This window comes from Ursus arctos, unplaced genomic scaffold (genome assembly GCF_023065955.2).
Source record: "Ursus arctos isolate Adak ecotype North America unplaced genomic scaffold, UrsArc2.0 scaffold_4, whole genome shotgun sequence".
NCBI lineage: Eukaryota > Metazoa > Chordata > Mammalia > Carnivora > Ursidae > Ursus > Ursus arctos.
In genome coordinates this window covers 94289392-94307121 of record NW_026623056.1, presented here as the reverse complement: position 1 = coordinate 94307121, position 17730 = coordinate 94289392, and the positions used below count along the sequence as shown (strand labels likewise).

Here is a 17730-nt window from a genome sequence, read left to right as displayed (position 1 = left end):
CAACCCAGGGTGTCAGGCCCCTCCCACCCCCTCCCCCTCCATAGACAGTCCCCCCGCCCAGACCCAGGGGGGGCTGTCGGTTGGTAGCCGGTGGCTGACAGCCTGCTTATCCGTGCGTCCCCACTGGACCCCAACAGTCTCCACGTTCCCTCGGGTTAGGGTGGGAAGTGTCAACATGCGGGTGATTTCAACTCCTCAGAAAGACGACCATGGACAGAGGAGTGAAAACCTTTATTTTGAAAAGTCGCGGACATGGACCCAGTGAGCAAAAACACAAGAAGGAGTAAAAATAAAACTAACATATAAAGAGGGTCTTCAACAGAACGTAGAACCAATCACTCCCTTGAGGAAAACGAGCTTTGGGTTGTGTTTGTTTGTTTGTTTTTTAATCAAAAAACACAAAACACATCACTTTGTGTCACTGGGTGGCCTAGGGGCCCAGGCCTCCGAGTAGATGGGGAGGGGGGTCTACAGGATAGCACCTTTGTTCTCAGGGTTTTCGGGGACACAGGGTTGAGGAGCCCCTTTCCTGCTGTTGGCTGGAGATGCTGGAGCTCACCCGCTCGCCCGGAGCTCCGCAGGCCAGGGAGGCAGAACCGAGGTCCGAGCCCTGAGCAGGGAGGACCCTGTGAGGAGGGGCCTACTCATCGGGGTGAAGCTTGAGAAATCCCCTCACCCTGGCTTTCCAAAAACGAAGGGTCCACCCTCTCGCGACGTCACCAGCAGACTGAGCCCGTAAATGAAATGCTAACTGCAGAGTCGGGTAGGGTTTGCGAGAAAGATCAGGCTGGGAGGGGAGCCAGTGCTCAGGCGACCCGCCCCCCCCGGAAAGGCAGAGAGGTTCTGGGGATTAAGGGCCTGCAGGAGATCTGGGGGTGTTAACACGGAGGGGAGGGGACGGGCCGGCGGAGTCCCGGGACCAGCGGGTGGGGAAAACACACGCGGCTCTTCTAGCCTTTGTTTTAGGAACACGTAGCCCGTCGTTGGTCGGGAACATCGGCGTCACATTTCACTTCCTGTTGTAGTGGCGGGGGAGGAGCTGCCCAGCGCTAGCCCAGCGCCACCTTTCTGGACACGGTCTGGTAGAAGACGCCGCGCAGCAAGGCCTGGTAGCTGGGCACGCGGAACAGGTGGCGCTCGCCAAAGGCCACGTCGTACTCGGCCGTCTTGCCCGTGACCAGGACGCGGATGTGGGGCTCGTTCACCTGGCGGCCCACCACCACCACGAAGATCTCGATGTCCGCCCGCTGGGCCTCCTGCACCGCCTTCTCGATGGCCGCCGCCGTGGCCCCCTGGGAGTTGCCGTCGGAGAAGAGCAGCAGCCTCTTCTTGGCTTCGCGGGACGAGGCCTCACGGTAGAAGCGCGTCACGTAGCTGAGGGCGTCGTTGACGTCGGTGGCATCGTTGAAGAAGTCCATGCCGTCCACGGTGCTGGCCAGCATGGTGTAGTTCTGCAGAAACTGCAGTGAGCCTCGCTCCGGCCGCTGCTGCCCGGGGCCGCTGTACTGCACCACCGCCACGCGGACGTCATGGGACGGGTCGGTCCTGCCCGCTGTCAGGAAGCGCTCGGCCAGCCGCTTGGCGAAGCGCTTGGTGGTGTCGAAGTTGTGGCTGCCCACGCTGGCCGAGCCGTCCAGCAGGATGGTGATGTCGGCCGGGGAGGAGAACGTGACTGCGGGATGGGGGTGGGGGGTTAGGGCGCGGCCAGGGCCTCCCGACACGGCCGCCCTCCGACCTTCCTCTGGGAGCCCCTGCCAGGGCCCTCTGCACACCCCAGGTACTCACTTGGGCAGGTGTAATCTGGACATTTCTTGTCTGTAAAAGAGAAAAACACAGCATGAAGCCAGTGACCTTACGGACCACTCTTCTATCTGTAACCCCCAGCAAGAGGGCACCAGAGCACAGGGGTGGCAGGCGCGGCGTGGCCACACGCACAGGTGGGGCTCCTGAATGCCTGGCGCGTGCCGACTCGGCCCCCTTGGCCCCACCAGCAGCTGAGTGTCCCCTTATTCAAGAGTCGGTCTTTGCATCTTAGGGCCACCCCCCCCCTCGTTCTATTTTGTGGTCTTTGCTCCAACTCCTTGTGGGCCCCTTCAGAGGATGGGAAACGGAAGCTCAGGACAAGGATGGTCTGCAGGTCAGACACCCCATGCCGCCCTGTCCTCGGGTGATGCTGATCAGGTGCCGGCCACGCAGGCACATCTGACCCGAGCAGGTGTCTCCAGCTGTTGACCAGCTGCCTGCACCGTGGACCCAGGTCTACCGCAGGGCAGAGCCCAGAAGGACATGTTCTGAGGTGGGGGACTGGGAGTGGTCTTGGGCTCCAAGGCCACCCCCTGTGCAAGTGTGTGGATGGACCACAGTGAGTGGGAGTGCTCCCAGGACAAAGTATGAGAAGCACAGGGCGGCCCATGCTCTGGGGACCACCTGCACAGAAGCCGGGCCATGTGGGAGCTGGGCCACGGCATCCTCAAGCAAGACTGCGGGGCTGCTTGTGCAGAGGCCTTGTGCTGTTGGCCGGGGATCACGGGGAGCTAGGGGACAGCCGCGTCCCAGCTGCCCCGATGCCGTGTCCCAGCACAACTGCGTGGACGGGTCCGCGAGCCCACCTATACAGATCTGGGTGGTGACGTTCTTTAGGAAGTTGTCCTCCAGCAGCTCCGCGTAGTTCTCCTTGACCAGCGAGATGCCTGGCCGGCCCTGGGGTGCCAGGCCTTGGCAGGAGATGACGTTGAGCTGGTCAGAGCCCGCGACATAGCCGAACATGTCCTTAATGCCCACGGAGACCACCTGTAAGGGAGGGACGGTGTTGGCACGGCCCAGGGGGAGACGGCGGCGGTCTGGGGTGGAAGGTGGACGCGTGGGGCGTGGAGGCGGCCCCACCTGGATGTCCGGGCCACAGAGCACGCTGAGCGGCGTGGTGTCCCTCTGGGTGTCAGAGCGGCCGTCGGTGATGACGAGCGCAATCCGGTTGTTCTGGGTGGGGGGCAGCAGCTGGTTCCGGGTGTACTGCAGAGCCTCTCCCGTGAACGTGCCCCCCGCCATCCACCGCAGCTTCTTGACGGCTCTGTGGGGGGGGGGGGCACCTCCTGTCAGCACCGGGGCGGGGCTCAGGGTCAAGGGCGGGCCTCGGGGGCCACAGGTGCGCGGGCGGCTGGGCACATGGCACTCACTCCTTGAGCTCCTGGACGTTCCTGATGTTGGCGTCCCTCAGATCCACGTGCTCCTGCATCTGGTTGTGGCTGTACTGCACCACGCCCGCGTGCGAGTGGCCGGGCTCAAACTGCACGTGCCACACACCCCAGTGAGGAGGGGACGCGGGGCTCCCAGCAGCCACCCCCCACCCCCCGTCTGTCCCCGGCCGGCCTGGCCCGCGGACCTGCGGGACTCTCACGCTCCGGTGGGGGAAGGTTACTGCTTTTGAGAAGTGCAGCCCCGGGGCCCAGCCGTCTTCTGGCCCGGGGTCTGTGCAGGGCCCTGCTCCCTGGGAAGCCGCGGGCGGGCCTGGCTCACCTTGACCAGCTCGTCTCTGCTCAGCCGGTCGAGGACCTTGACGACAAAGTCCTTGGCTATCTCGAAGTTCTGCAGGCCAATGCTCTCCGAGCTGTCCAGCACAAAGAGGATGTCGATGGGGCCACACTTGCACTCTGCGGACAAGGAGAGCGTCAGTCCTGGGGGCCTTCTGGGGCCCCACTCGGCAGAGCCACCCCCTCCCGAGCCAGGACCCTGGGGCTTCTGTCCCCGCCTGTGGCCGGCCGTGCAGGTTCCTGGGGCGAGGACGGGCGGGCCAGCGCCCCGAAGTCATGGTGGTACGAGGGGGCTAACACAGGAGCAGGGAGCACTCGAGAACCGTGCTAATGACTCACCACAGCAAGCTGGGGAAAAGAAGAGAAACAAGGAGTTACATTCCAGTGGAGACCCCGTGTCCTAGTAGAAATCATAAACCCTCAGCAGGGTGGGCTGCTCCGCCCGGCGCCCCGGCCACCCTGGCAGACCAGCAGGGGTGACAGTGGCCTGGCCCCTGCGTCCCCCCCGGGGAGTTCCTCGTGAGTGGGGCGCACTCCCGCCCCCCTGCTTGCCCCCCACCCCACAGTTCAAAAGATCCCTCTGTGAGCGCCAAAGGTAGGTGGGACCTAGTTCCTTCCAGTTAAGACACTTCTCCAGAGATGAGATACTCACAGCACATTTTCATGATGATGTCCAAGATCTCACATTCCTGTAGGGGGACGAGACACGCGCACCGGGCTGAGCGGACCACAGTGGGATTCACTTTTCAGGGTGTTAGGCACCCAGGGCAGGGGCACCTGACGTGGTCACTGATATGTGGACACCCCATGTCCCTCCATGACGATCACATGCTCCCCTGTTGCTGTCATGGTGCCCCACCCCATGGGATCCATGGCCGGAGCGGTCAGCCCCCCAAGGACATTCACATACACCCACTTACATCTGGCCCCGGCGGTCCTGTGTGTCCTGGGGGTCCCTGTCAGAGGAAGGACGGGGGGAAGGTGGTAAGGGCGCATCGCTTCCTGAACTGTGGGTCTGATGGAGCCCTGAGCAAGCCTACCCCTCACCCTCCAGGCCCTTGGGCCGACCCCACCTCCCCTTCGGAGCCCCGGAACCCCTGCACACTAGGGGCTGCTGGAGAGCCCGATTGCCACCTGCTCTGTGATTGCTGGGGCAGCAGGTGGGCTGGGCACGGGCCTCTGTGGGGCTCTCCGGCACTCACCACGGGGTGGACGGTTCATTCCAGTCTGATTGTGCCGTCTTGATGGACAGGGGATGCCGCCCCCCAGCCCGGCACCCACCCTAGGCTCTGCTGTGCTCTCTTCATGTCTCACCTGGTGACCAGCTGCTCCCCCTTCTCTGAAGCCCTCACAACCCTCAAAATGGCCCATTCCCTTCCCTCCCGTCAAAGGGCCAGCCTTCTTGAAGCCTCCCCCAGAGACCTGCTCCCCGGTTCTGGCTCAGACCCCTCTGAAGCCTCAGAATTTCAGGGTGCCCGACCTGGCTGGCCACGTCACTCACCTGGGGGCCTTCGGGTCCCCGGTACCCCTTTGCTCCTTTGACACCTGGGGGTGCGATGTCATTGTTCTGGAAGGAACGGCACAGTGTCACCACACACAGCCACACAAGCCAGACCAGCTGCGACTTGTCCATCCCCGGCCCCTGGGTCTGGTGCCCCCATGCCCACCCGCAGAGCCTCAGCAGCCGAGGTCGCACGAGGCCGCCTCCCTGCACACCCCCCAGCAGTAGCAGCCCCTCGAGGGGATTTCATAGCTTCCCGGGCGGGCTCGGCACTCACGTCCTCTCCAGGGTCTCCGGCTTCTCCCTCATCCCCTTTGAGGCCTGGGTAGCCTTTAGTGCCCTGCAGGGGACAGAGGAGCACATGGTCAGAGGGGCAGGGAGTCCTGGGGAGCCGGTATGTGTGTGTGGCAGGGACCCTGGCCCAGGGTTGGAGTGGGTTGCACCCTGGGGAAGCAGGCCCCTGCAGTGGGTGGTAGCCAGAGACACATCGCCACTCAGGTGAGCCCCTCGGGCAGGCTGGCTGTCGCCCAGCCCCAGCACCCAGCGGTCCCTCTCCTCCACCAGATTTCTATTTTAAATCAGTTCTATTAACTGTAAGTCACAGCACTGCGTTTCCTTTTTAAGAAGCAGAAGTTTTAAAAGGAAAAGATAAAGGAGACACTGTGCCCCACCTGGGGAGACAGAGGCCATGCACCGGTCAGAGGACACCCCAAGGTGTGGGGTGCAGTCCTTGGGAGCCCAGAGAGGAGGCCAGGCAGGGGCACCCACAGATCGAGACACCCATGAGAGGGGCCTAGGCGCCGAGACTGGGCCAAGGATGCATGTATGTTGCACATGTGTGTGTGTGAATGAGCCAGCAGCCCGACGGTGGGCGTGTACTCACGTTTATCCCGGGCGGGCCCCTGCTGCCTGGATAGCCCTGCAGGGAAAGACAGGACAGTCACTCCAGGCTCCAGTTTGGCCGGGGGAGGGGGCACCCCATGGATAATCCCGGCCGTCACGTCCTGGTCCAGCCCGTGGTCCTGAGCCCACCCCAGCTGGTCCAAAGGGGATGATGGGGCAGGAATCTGGGGTACTCACAGGGAAGCCAGGGAAGCCCTCGGTGCCGTTTCCGGGTGGACCGTCTTCCCCCTGCGGAGAGGAATTGCCCAGGCTCAGGATGGTGCCCGAGGGGCTTCACCAGCCTGGAAAGCATGCCCTGCGTGGGATTGCCCGGCCGTGCCGAGTCTGCAGCAGGAGGGGCAGTGCCTGCGGTGACCACAGGGACCTCAGTGGCTCCAGCAGCCACGGTGCCTCCGGGCCCAGGGGGACAGTCGCCTGTGGAGAGTGCACCTCTCCGGACACCACGACTGGGACCCTCACACCCACACGGAAACTTCCTGGCAGAGGCCCGCGGCTCGAAACCACAGCTTCCGCGGCCCCAGCGGCCAGGCGTCAGCCCCACCCAGGCCCTGAGCCCTTGGGACCGCCACTCACCCTTTCACCCATCAGCCCGGGGTCTCCGGGGGGTCCTGCGGGCCCTGGAGCTCCTCTGGAACCCTAAGGAGGGGAGGAGTGGGTTTGGGAAAAGTGCACGGACATCCAGGCAGGCTCAGAGGCACCGCACCTCTCCGAGGAGAATGAGCGTGCGTTGAAGAAAACATCGTGTTTCCACCCATCAGCACAGCAAAGATTAAGGGAAGGGTTTTTACATCCATCGTCCTGAGGCTGCCCGCGGGCTAACAGACTCCGTGGAGAGGCCGTACCTCCCGCCCAGTAGCCCGCCCAGGGAGCGCCCCCAGGACACGACCAGAGAGGGGACCCACGTGCTTGCGGACAGTCACCTCTGGGACTGGGAGTTCCAGACAGGCCAGAGCCCCAGCCCCAGAGCTCAGAGAAGCAGAGGGACACAGCCCGGTGGGGCCGCGGAGCCACGTGTCAGTGAAGTTTTGCAAAATCATTAAGGGTCTTAGAAAATGTTCAAAATGACAAAATTAAAAAAAAACCCAAAACTTTGTGAAGCCAAACTTATAAGGCTATTGTGCAAATAAGGAAAATAAATTGGGAAGAAATAAGCTAAAATGTTCACATTATTTATCTCTGGGTGGCCGTATTTTAGATTTCAATTGTTTCATTTTTTTTTCTGCATTTTCCAAGTTTCCTGAAAGACACAGATACCACGAAATGCACTAAACCATCTGTGTGTGTACCTAGACCGGAATGGGGGGCGTTCTCCAGTCCTACGGACCCTCCCGGGGTTGGGATGTGCAGGTGGGGTGGGGGCAGGGCACTCACCTCAGGCCCCGGGGGCCCCTCATCACCTCGGTAACCTTTAGGTCCAGCGGGGCCAGCCTCTCCCTGCAGAGAGGGGCACACCAGTTATACCCCTCTCGGCCCACACCAGCCCCGCCCCAGACCCACGCAGGCTGCTTGGTCTACACTTCTCCTTGGAGGCCAGCTGCCTGCCTTCCTGGGTCCAGAGTCTCAGTGCCCCGAGCACATAGGGACATCCCTGGCCAGGCCTGAAGAAGGGGCAAGCATACACCACGTGTGGGGCCGCCTGGATGCTCTGGACCCTGCCAGGGCCCCAGGCCTTGGCATCACACACAACCTGGGACTTTGCTCGCCAGCCAACTCGGGGTTCCTAGAGGGTGGCCCCAGGGACTTGAAAATGGGGGCCAGGAGGGACGATGGGGAGCAGAGGCCCTCTGTGCCCTCAGCCAGGCCAGGGGGAGGCGCGTCCGGGCCCCATGAGACAGGAACACGGCGGCTGCCACGCTTGGGGACGTTTCTGCAGCTGCCCCAGCCGCCGGCTCGTGGGACGGGTGCCTCCTGGGACACAGTCTGCGGGCCCCGCGGCCCCTGGCAGGCCATGCTGGCGTCCACACCGGGAGGTGCTGGTGCCCACCGCAGGGACAAGACGAGGGAAGAGGCGAGGCCAGGACTGTGACCTTTCCTCCAGTTTCTGGATTGCTCCATTGCTGCATCTTGGGATTTGGGAAAACACATTTCCCAGAAACTTCGGCACAGACACCGTGGTGCAGAAGCTAACTGCCCCGAGGGTCCCCAGACCTGAGACGGAAACAGCGCTGAGGCCGGCAAGTTGGATGTCCAGTGTGGACAAACCCAACTCCAAAGCTGCCTAACCCCTCGATGGGGGTTTGGGCAAACAAGCGGCCGAGGAACCACAGTCAGATGCAGACGCTCCCCAGCTGGACCACGGGCTGGAGGGACACAGGGGCCTCCTCCCCAGCGATGCCATGGGTCCCTCACCCCCACAGGCTTTGGTAGCATCCAGTTTTTAGTGACAGTGGCCCTGAACACTGGAAACTCAAGAGCAAACCCCAGTGACACTCTTCCTTGTAGTGTTTTATGCTGTTAGTGTCTTGAACAACTTCCTGAATTGTGATGTGGGGGAAGGACCAGATAATCGGGCAGCAGGATGGTCGCCAGCTTGTCCTGGCAGCCGGACGACCGCTTGGGAGCAGGAGCACGGGGAAGGCAGGGGAGCCTGGGGACGTGGCGGGCGGCAGGAGCAGCCCCCTGGGACTCCTACTGTGAAGCCCACGATAGCTGCTGTCATGGGAACGGGGGCATGAGGACAAGGGCAGCAGGCACAGGGATTCCGGAAAGACACAGATAAGAGAAGCTAAAATCTAACGCTCACATCCTCTATCACCAGGAAAGGTCGCTCCCGCCGTAGGCGGTATTGTGAACACAGGCTCACTAGTCACAGAAAAGGCCACACCAGCTCAAGCCCCCTCACTTCTAGCCTGAGGAGATCCTCCAGATGAATCAAAGAGGAAGCCAAAAACGCAACGAAAGAGGTGAATGTACTTGGAATCTTATAAATGAGCAGGACACCCTAAGCGACAAGTCCCCAGGACAGTCACAGGCAGATGGCAAAGCTGGAAAAGTGTCTGCCTGCCGAGAAGGGCTTCCTGCACATTGACGCGGAGACGCGGACTCCACAGAAAATGAGCAACTGAAGGAAGAGCCAGAAAGAGGGGCATGGCCTGGAAACCTCAGAGACCACGCTCAGGTGTCCCCACGAATACAGGAGAGCACTCAACTCTCTCCTGAAGAGCAAAAACACACAGATGAAGTTTGACGATCTCTCGTGTTGGCAAAGGTGTGAACACAGTGGCTGTTTCATGCCCTTAGGGGGAATGTAAGGTGGGGCTAGATAAAGTAGAGTTATCTGGCAAATAACACACACTCACACACTCGCTCACACATACCCTCTCTCACACACACACTCACATCATTTGGCCAAGAAATTATGCGTAATAAGAATTTATGCTTTGGATGTAGCCTTGTAAGTATTTCAAGATGGATGGATGGATGGATGACTAGATGGATGGAAATAAAGATGGATGGAAGGAAGGATAGATGGGAGGATGGATGGATGGATGGATGGATGGATGGATGGATGGATGGAAGGATAGACGGGTGGATGGATAGATGGAAAGAAGGATGGATGGATGGAAGGATAGACAGGTGGATGGATGGATGGATGGATGGATGGATGGATGGACAAATGGAGAGGTAAATGAGCTGACAGACAGACGGGCCGTGATATTTATTACAGAATTTTTCTGTAAGCAAAATCCCGGACACTGTCTGCACACATGCGGACAGGAGACCAGGCAGGACCATTCAGCAAGTTTACAAGTGGAGTCCATGGGCGCCGACCTGGACAGTCCCCAGGTGAAGAGCATTGCAGGACAATGCTGTTTGTATGAACAACATGTATACCCCGCACCCTCTCACACACCGTGTTTTTTCTGGAAGGACTCTAGAAGAAACTAAATTTTAGAAGAAAGTAAAATTGATCGTTGTGTGTGGAGATGCAGGGACAGGAGAATTCTGCTTTTCTCTTGCTGGAGTTACAGATTCAACCACTTCTCCAAAATAGGTGAGATGGCCTATTCACAGGGGTCTTTGGTCTACAAGCCTCAGAACTTCTACACCTATTGTATCGGAGAGGTATCATCTGCCTTTCCTGCCGGGACGGGGGAGAACCAGATACTCAGCAGCCTCGGGCTCCCAGCCGGCAGCTCCAGGACCACGGCGCCTCTTCCCCCCACACACGGCCACAGGCCTGGGAACGGCCGGCTCCCAGCAAGCCCAGCTTGCAATTATGTGGGAGGAAAGCCTCCCACCGAGCTGGTCTCGAAGTGGGTCCGTGCCCCCCGCCACCCCCCCACACTGGAAGGGACCCAGGTGCATTTTAATGGTCCCTCGGGAGACTTGGCTACCCTATTGTGGCTGCTGCTTCTTTCTTGCTTTTTAAATTCCTTTTTTGTTAAAATCCCAATTCCAAATTTCTCTCCACAAGAAAAGCCAGCAAAAAGACTTGAAGCCACAAGCCAAGCCCCACCAGAGCCCAAGGCCCGGCCCCTCTGAGGTCGGCCCCCACTGTCCGGAGCTCACCCACCAGGAGGCCGTTCCCTCCTCCTGCCCACTGGGAGGTCCCCATCCCAGCTCCACAAACCCCTCCCTGCAGGCCAGGCAGCCGCCTCGTTCCCAGTGGGAGGAAGTTGGGGATGCCTGGCAGGCGACCCCTATCACAGAGCAGGAGGCAGACTGCGAGGGTCTGGGCCAACCAAGGGGGTTGCCTGAGGGGCTGCAGGGAGGACGTGTCCCACCCAGGCCCTTCCTGTGCTCTCTCGGGGGTGGTCACCCTAGGCCCGTAGCCTGGGAAGCAGGAGAGCCTCAAGGTCCACCCTGTGGGGGTTTCTGGGCTCAGACACCTGGAACAACATGGCCTCCAGGCAATGAGGCAGGAAGGCAGACCCCGCCCGGTGTGCTGGGGATGAGACCTGGTCCAACCCTTTGCTTCCTTAGCCTCCACTCCCCTCTCCTCTCCCAGCATGATCTCTGGAAAGTATCACAACCAGGAATTCTGGAAACTTCTATGCAGGGACAGTCCCAAATCCACCTCCAGCCAGGATCTCACACCTGGATTCCAAATGCTGAGCAAGCCTCTTCCCCCTGGTGCCTCCTGGGGGCTCAAACATGGTCTCTACTGTGGGGTGACCTTGCCCCGCCAGGCCAGGGGGCAACCCAGGGGTCCCAGGGTCCCCTGCTGCCTTCTTCCAAAGCCAACTGAGCCAGGGCAGAGGGCAGAGCTCCGAGGGCGACTGGGGGTCTGCTCACTCAGCTCTGCGTCCTGGCAGATGCCTGCCGGGTGACGGGCAGCCTCTGACTGTCCCTCTGAGCACGGAGTCCCTGGGGGCCACAGGAGCTGGGCCGCCCCGGCTGCCCCCGGCCTCCTGCAGCTGGCTCCTGACCCTGGGCATTCCTTGCAGGAACCCCCCAGTCAGACGTGGAAGGAGCCCTCCCTTAAATTCGGGGGCTGCTGTCGGCCTTCCTGCTGGCCCGAGGACAGAGGCCGCCCCACCACCCCCAGACAGCTTCCTACCGGGTCTCCAGGGATGCCGACAGGGCCTTCTCGTCCCTGGTCACCTTGGGGTCCAGCTTCGCCCTGGGGAAGGATGAACCGGTGAGTGAGGAGGCCAGGAGAGGTCAAGACGCTTGGGCAGCACTGGGGAAGGCCAGGCGTCCCCTAGGTCTCCGAGCCAGGAAGGGCCACTCTCCACCACGGGCCTGGCCTCAGCCTTCCTCCCCGGTATTTAGCCTGCTGTGGCCACGCGCACAGCCTCCTCGAGCCCCGTGCGGTTTCAGGAGGCTGCAGTGAGGAGGCTCCTGAGGCCTGGAGGCAACCCCTCACATTGGCTTCTTCTCCAGGCAGCTCCCTGACGGGCCCCGGGGCCCAGAGCTGCTGGGGTGCTCCCTGGGGTGCAGCCTGCCCTTCGGTCCCATTTCCCGAACTCAGCAGGGTAGCTTGGGAGCGGGCAGGCCATGCTATCCGTGACGTCCCTCCCCAACCCCGGAGCTGTGGGCTGTGGGGTTCTGGGGACCGTGAGAGCAGGGGTGGGGCAGAAAACAAATCTCTCTTCCAGTGACCTTGGCCTCAGGCTGAGCTCGCTCTCCCCCTCGGGATAGCTGGACACCTGTCCTCAGGAGGAGCGGCTTTGCCTGGGTGGTCACAGCAGGTCACATGCCTGCCCGACAGCTGCGAGGCCTGGTCCACACCCCAGGTTTAAAGAGCACCGTCCCCTCCTCCGGGCTCCGGAACGTTGGGGTGGCGCCTGTTGCCCCGGCCTCTGACCAGGCACAGCCAGTCTGGCCTGCCCTCGGGGTCCTGCAAAACCTTCCCAGAGAACCACGGGGCCAGAGAAAGCTCCGGAGGGAGGTGGGGGTGTGGGCGGCAGCTCGGCGAGGCGGCTGGGCCGTGGAGACTACAAGTCCCGAGGTTTGAGTGGCCTGGCTTCCTAAATTTCCTTCTCTTCAGGTTGTAGGAAAGAATCTTTCAGAGCGGAAGCTCGTCTGCAGCATTAACGGAGCCGCTGGGGGAGCAGCAGGCGTTTGGGACCATTCAGGTGTGTGATGGGCGTGAAGTAAACCGTGCCGTGTGCGAGGCCGTGCAGCGACCTCAGGGACAGGCGAGCGGCGTTGTAAACAGCGCTGTGAGTGCTGCGTGCGGGGCACACCCTCTGTGTCCCGGTGTGATTGTGTGTGTGTGTGTGTGGTTTCCTCGGACGCGCTGGTCCCCAGGGAGGAGGGGAGAGGAGAGAACCCTGCACTTTGCTCTCCTCTTCTGGACCTACACCCCCCTTCTCCTGGCCTCTCTCAGGCCCCTTGAGATGCCCGGGGCCAGGGGGTCGGGGCTGGGTGTTGGGACTGGGGGTCCGGGCTGGGGGCTGAGCACAGGAACTCCCACATTTCCTGAACCAGGGAGACAACCTTTGGGAAAACAGCAGGTGAGATGTGGGTCACCTGAAATCTGGGGCTAAAGGGACCTGGTGACATGTGTCCTGTGAGGCGGATGGCCTGACCCCGCCTGACCTCAGGCTCTGGCCCCCTCCTGGGGCGTAGGGTCTCAGCTTGAGAAACAGAGACTCACCGGGTCTCCCCGTGGGCCCCGCACACCTGGGGTCCCCCGTGGTCCTCTTTCCCCAGGGCCGCCCTGTGCAGACAGAAGCAGAGGGAGGCGAGGCCGCAGCTCAGACTCAGCACCGAGGAGGGGTGCTCGAGGCCTGGGCGGGGGCTGACCTCTCCGAGCAAGACACCCCATCCTCACAGACACCGGCGTCCCACCGATCTCAAACAGGAGCTCTGGGGCCTGTGAGCCACACCGGCCACTTCATGGTGAGACCCAGGGCCCAGACGCCACCCCACCCCACTCACCCTCTCGCCGGGGGCACCGTCCGGTCCCGGGTTTCCCTGGGAAAAGGGGAACAAACAACATCAGTCAGTTTGGGAGGGGCTCTCTCCTTCGGGCGGGGAGTTGGGAGCAGGAAATGGAACGTGGGTGCTCACCTCGTCACCGGCTTCTCCCTTCTCTCCTGGGGGACCAGGCAAGCCCGGCTCGCCCTGCGGGGGACAAGTGTGGAACCGTTTGTCTCTGACCCTGCACTGGGCCCAGAGCTGCCGCTGGCCCCTGCTCCTGGCAGCCCCTCCCAGGGCCCACCCGCTTGCCCGGGGGCTCCGTGAGTGCTCACCTCATCTCCCGGGGGCCCCGTGTTCCCTGGCCTCCCGGGCTCCCCGTCAGCTCCCGGGGCACCCTGGAAAGATCCGAAAGGTCAGCGTGCGGTGACCCTGCTCTGGGGCACAAGAGCCTTGGATGCCGAGGACCCGCCCCACCCACCCACGTCTCTACACAAATCCCGCCTGAAGCCACCTGCCCGCGGCACCTGCTGGGGTCAAGCCCGGCTCACACAGAGCCGCGAGCGTCCCGAAAAGTCAGATCGAGGGAGGCTCCACACAGCCATCGGCCAGATCCTGAAGTCGGCGTGGTCAGGACGCCTTTGGAGGGTCACCCTTTCCCCGCCATCTCCCCTAGCACTTCGTGTCGCTGAAAACGCCGGAAAACTACCAGCCACAGAACGCCGTGCTCTAACTTAGGCTCAGAACCTCGCGTCCTCCTTCTTCCCTTTTCTGCCCCCTGGCAGCCATCAGCACCCCGTTCAGTCGTAAATCGTGACGTCTGCATGAGCAGACGGATTCCACGCTGCGCGGACGCGTGGGCCATCTGGTCTGCTGCAGGCGGGCAGCGTGCGGGCACAGGGTGCGTCTGAGGCTCCGTGACACGGGGTGGCCTTCTCCACCCCAGCGCCCTGCCTGCCCCCACGGAGGCCTGGGCCTCGGACAGCGGGTGGAGAATCTGCCTCCAGGAAGGATTTCTGAGTCACGCTGGGTAGGCTGGGTAGGCGGGGAAGCCTGACCGCGTCACTCACCTTCTCTCCTTTCCGTCCGAAGGCACCCGCGTCACCCTTGGGCCCGGGGGGTCCTTGAGCGCCCTGGTGAGAAATCGCAGGAGGTCAGTGCTTGGTCTTCATCAAGCAGCCATTGGGCTGGGTGCAAATAGGTCAGACGCTGGAAAGGTAGGTCTGCACGCGGTACGGCCCAGTGGTGACTTCTTAGGGCCTTGGGAGCAGGGTGGAGTCCCCATTGGCTCCTGAGGCCTTGGTCTTAAAATGTCAGTGACGGAACACAACTTACGTCGAATCCGGGCGAGCCCTTGCAGCCTGGCAGGCCGGGGTACCCCGTCTCGCCCTGGAAGGAGGAGGCAGATCAGCGGCCAAGACTCTCGCTCTGGTTCATCTACTCCCTCCCAGGAAAGACCCGCCAGGATGGTGGTCTGAACTCGGCCAGGAGGCTTGGGGTCCACTGGGCCCGGGGCTAGCAAGAAATGTCTCCTGCCCTTCCTGCTGCCGCCAAGTCCCCCGCCCTCCCGCCTCACTGACTTACCTTCATGCCGTCCACACCATCGATGCCACGCTTGCCCTTCTCGCCCTGCAAGGTGCAAAGACCAAGGAGGGGTTCACAAAGGTCAGACGGTACCCCCTGGGGCAAAAGACGCATCCCCACCCCCACACTCACCTTGTAGCCCTTGGCTCCCCTGGAGCCCTGCAGAGACAGGAAGAGAGAGTGAGGGGGTGCCCCCAACATGAGGCAAGTTCCCTGGAAACTGGCAGGGGCATCTTCCCGGGGAGGCAGAGGAGGGCAGGATGGACCCCCCACCAGCGCATGGAGGCTCGGACACGACAAAGATGGGCAGTGTTGTCCTCACATGCGGCGGGGAGGGAGGGGCAGCTCTGGGCCCTAAGGACATGACCTGAAGGTCTCCTTTACTCACCTTCTCCCCTCGGCTCCCTTTTTCTCCCTACAGAGCAGACAGAGGAGAAAGGGGGTGTCACTGGGGTCCCAGGGCCCAGTGCCCTGGGACAAGCCCAGATGTGTTTCAGCCGGGCCCCAGGAAGGGCTGGCTGATCTGAAAGAGGAGGGGGAGACACACCTTCATCCCCTGGTAGCCGATGGGTCCGAGGTCCCCGGGCCTGCCCTGGAACACAGAGGAGGTGGCCTGTTAGGCGCCCCTGGGGGCAGAGGCAGCCCCCTTCCAGTCTGCCCTGCCCCCCACTCTGTTCAGGCCTGTCAGCCAGAGAGACTGGGCTGGCTGACCATGGCCTGAGCACCAGAGAGCAGCCCTGGTGTAAAGGCTCCCCCTCCCACTCCTGGGGGTCTCCTCAGGGGAGCTCCTGGGAGGGGAGGGGGAGGTCAAAGGCCCCCAGGAGGAGAGGGGGGAGGGGAAGGTCTAGGACATCCCCCCCAGGAAGAGTTGGGGGAGGGGAGGTCAAGGGCCCCCAGGAGGAGAAGGGGTGGTCTGTGGGGAGACAGCCCTGGGCTGACCCCCACCTGCCCCACTGACAGCTGGGCCTGAGTGAAGATCTGGGCGGAATGTGCTGGAAGGGATGGCCGCGCACGCCTTCTGGGCCCTCACTGCCCTTGGGCCATATGCTCTGAGGGTCCGGCCACATGACCATGCTGCCCAGAAACCAGCTGTCTTCTAGAAGCTTCACAGAACCCAGCTCCCTCCCAGCTTCAGGCTTCTCAGTACCCCCACCCCCAAGGTCAGATGCTCGGCACTCGGCACTCACGGTTCTCCGGCTTCTCCTTTCTCTCCTGGGAGACCTGGCTTCCCACGTTCTCCCTGGAACACAGAGCAGATCAAGGTTGGGGGACAATTTCTGTGTATTTCTAATAACCTGGTAGAAAGGACCCCTGATTTGCTCCCAAGAAAAGGATTAACAAGATACTCCATGGACCTTCAGGGTTCTCGGGGTGTCAGGCTCTTCCCTGTCACCGTGGCCTGCCCTGGGGTTTGCGAGGTCAGGTGCACATTCCCACCCGCAGCCCACCAGGCTCTGTGCTGCCCCATGCTGGCTGGCCTGTCCCTGGACCTTTCTCTAGGGCTCCCGCCCCTGTTCCTGCTGCGAGTGGTGCTCCCAGGCCGGGGAAGGGGCCGGCTCAGCTCATGGGGCCATGTTCATGTGGCTTCGCGGCCATGGAATCTAACATTTTCAGGAGTAAACAGAAGCCTGCACTTTGCCGAATTGTACGTGTTGGCCACTAGGCTGACTTTCCGTGCGAGCCACACCTGGCCTTGGGCCCCACACTGGGAGCCCAGACCAGAGACAGTGGGGGGAACGCAGGGGCCAGTGGTCAGACCCCACCCCCACACTAGCCCTGGGCCATGGCATCGGCCACAGGGTCCCTGTGCTGGACTCTCTCCCCATTGGGTGGGGTGCCACCTTCCCTCTCCCCACACTTGGTGTGGAGGGAGCTCCGCGGGGGTTCAGGACAGCTGCCTGGGGTCCCCACTGCATCCCTAACACCAGGGCTTCAGGCCGCAGGGACATTCATACCGGCACTGTACTGCACACGTCTCTCCCTCCAGGGAGGGTCAGCCACTCACCTCGTACCCAGGGTCTCCCCGTGGCCCGGGAGGTCCTCTGGCAGGCTGCAAATCAAAGAGAAAGGTCAGCCTGGGCTGGCATCCGGGGTGACCCCAGAGGTGGTCAGGGTCCCCCACTCACCTGGCATTCGAAGGAGCAGCACTGCCGGAGGAAGGAGGAAGGACAGAGGACTCGTTAGAAATGGGGCTCTGCCAAGGGCCCTGGATACCCACCTGCACCCCGGTACAGGGGACCCACGGGAAGAAGGGGCTGGTGATGCCTCTGACAGCCGGTTGGGGGGGGGTGTGTGAGGACAGAAGTGGGAGGGGGAAGGGGAGGGAGGTGGGGGGGAGGGGGGCAAGGGGAGGGAGGGGAGGGGTGGGGGGCAAGGGGAGGGAGGTAGGAGGGGGAGGGGCAGGGGAGGGAGGTGAGGGGGAGGAGGGCAAGGGGAGGGAGGTGGGAGGGGGAGGGGAGAGAGGGGCGAGGGGAGCGGAGAGAAGGGGAGGGGGCTCCTACCACTTGTTCCACATTGTTTTTCTGAAAAGCGAAAGGGGAAAGTGGTGTTACTTTCTACTCAGAGCCACAGGATCCCCCCCCCCCGTGCCCCCCCTCCCCCCCGCAGGAGCGAGGGCGGAGCCGCTACTCACGATCATGTCAATGATGGTGTCGATGGTCTGGGCGATAATCTCCTCCGCGTCCCGGGTCTGCCCCCAGTCAGCCGCGGTGAAGTTCCGTCGGTACATGTGGTCCGTGGCTATGATGCTCAGACGTGGCTCCTGGGTGTGGACGAGGGTTGAGGCCGAGGACAGCGGGAGCCCGGCCCCTCCCCACCTCTGTGGCACCTCGCCTGCACCCCGGGGCCCCCCAGGCCATGCCCGGTGCCCCTGCCTGGAGCGGGTGAGGGGACGGGGGCGCCTAC

The 17730-nt window shown here is 62.3% G+C and overlaps 1 protein-coding gene across 1 annotated transcript in view; it reads right to left on the bottom strand.

Moving 5' to 3' along the window:
* Positions 1-212: 212 nt before the first annotated feature.
* The window catches only part of COL6A1 (collagen type VI alpha 1 chain), a 22959-nt gene continuing 5441 nt past the window's right edge, over positions 213-17730 (bottom strand). The window contains 31 exon segments of the mRNA XM_057306677.1: positions 213-1672; positions 1786-1815; positions 2610-2790; positions 2884-3067; positions 3174-3283; positions 3514-3647; positions 3867-3875; positions 4180-4216; positions 4448-4483; positions 5029-5094; positions 5306-5368; positions 5912-5947; positions 6109-6159; positions 6505-6567; positions 7303-7365; positions 11435-11497; positions 12980-13042; positions 13264-13299; positions 13396-13449; positions 13578-13640; positions 14313-14375; positions 14578-14631; positions 14827-14871; positions 14959-14985; positions 15215-15241; positions 15374-15418; positions 16010-16066; positions 16832-16876; positions 16953-16973; positions 17328-17348; positions 17459-17726. Of these exon segments, the coding sequence (XP_057162660.1) occupies positions 1050-1672; positions 1786-1815; positions 2610-2790; positions 2884-3067; positions 3174-3283; positions 3514-3647; positions 3867-3875; positions 4180-4216; positions 4448-4483; positions 5029-5094; positions 5306-5368; positions 5912-5947; positions 6109-6159; positions 6505-6567; positions 7303-7365; positions 11435-11497; positions 12980-13042; positions 13264-13299; positions 13396-13449; positions 13578-13640; positions 14313-14375; positions 14578-14631; positions 14827-14871; positions 14959-14985; positions 15215-15241; positions 15374-15418; positions 16010-16066; positions 16832-16876; positions 16953-16973; positions 17328-17348; positions 17459-17726 (2638 nt within the window). The 3' untranslated portion in view covers positions 213-1049.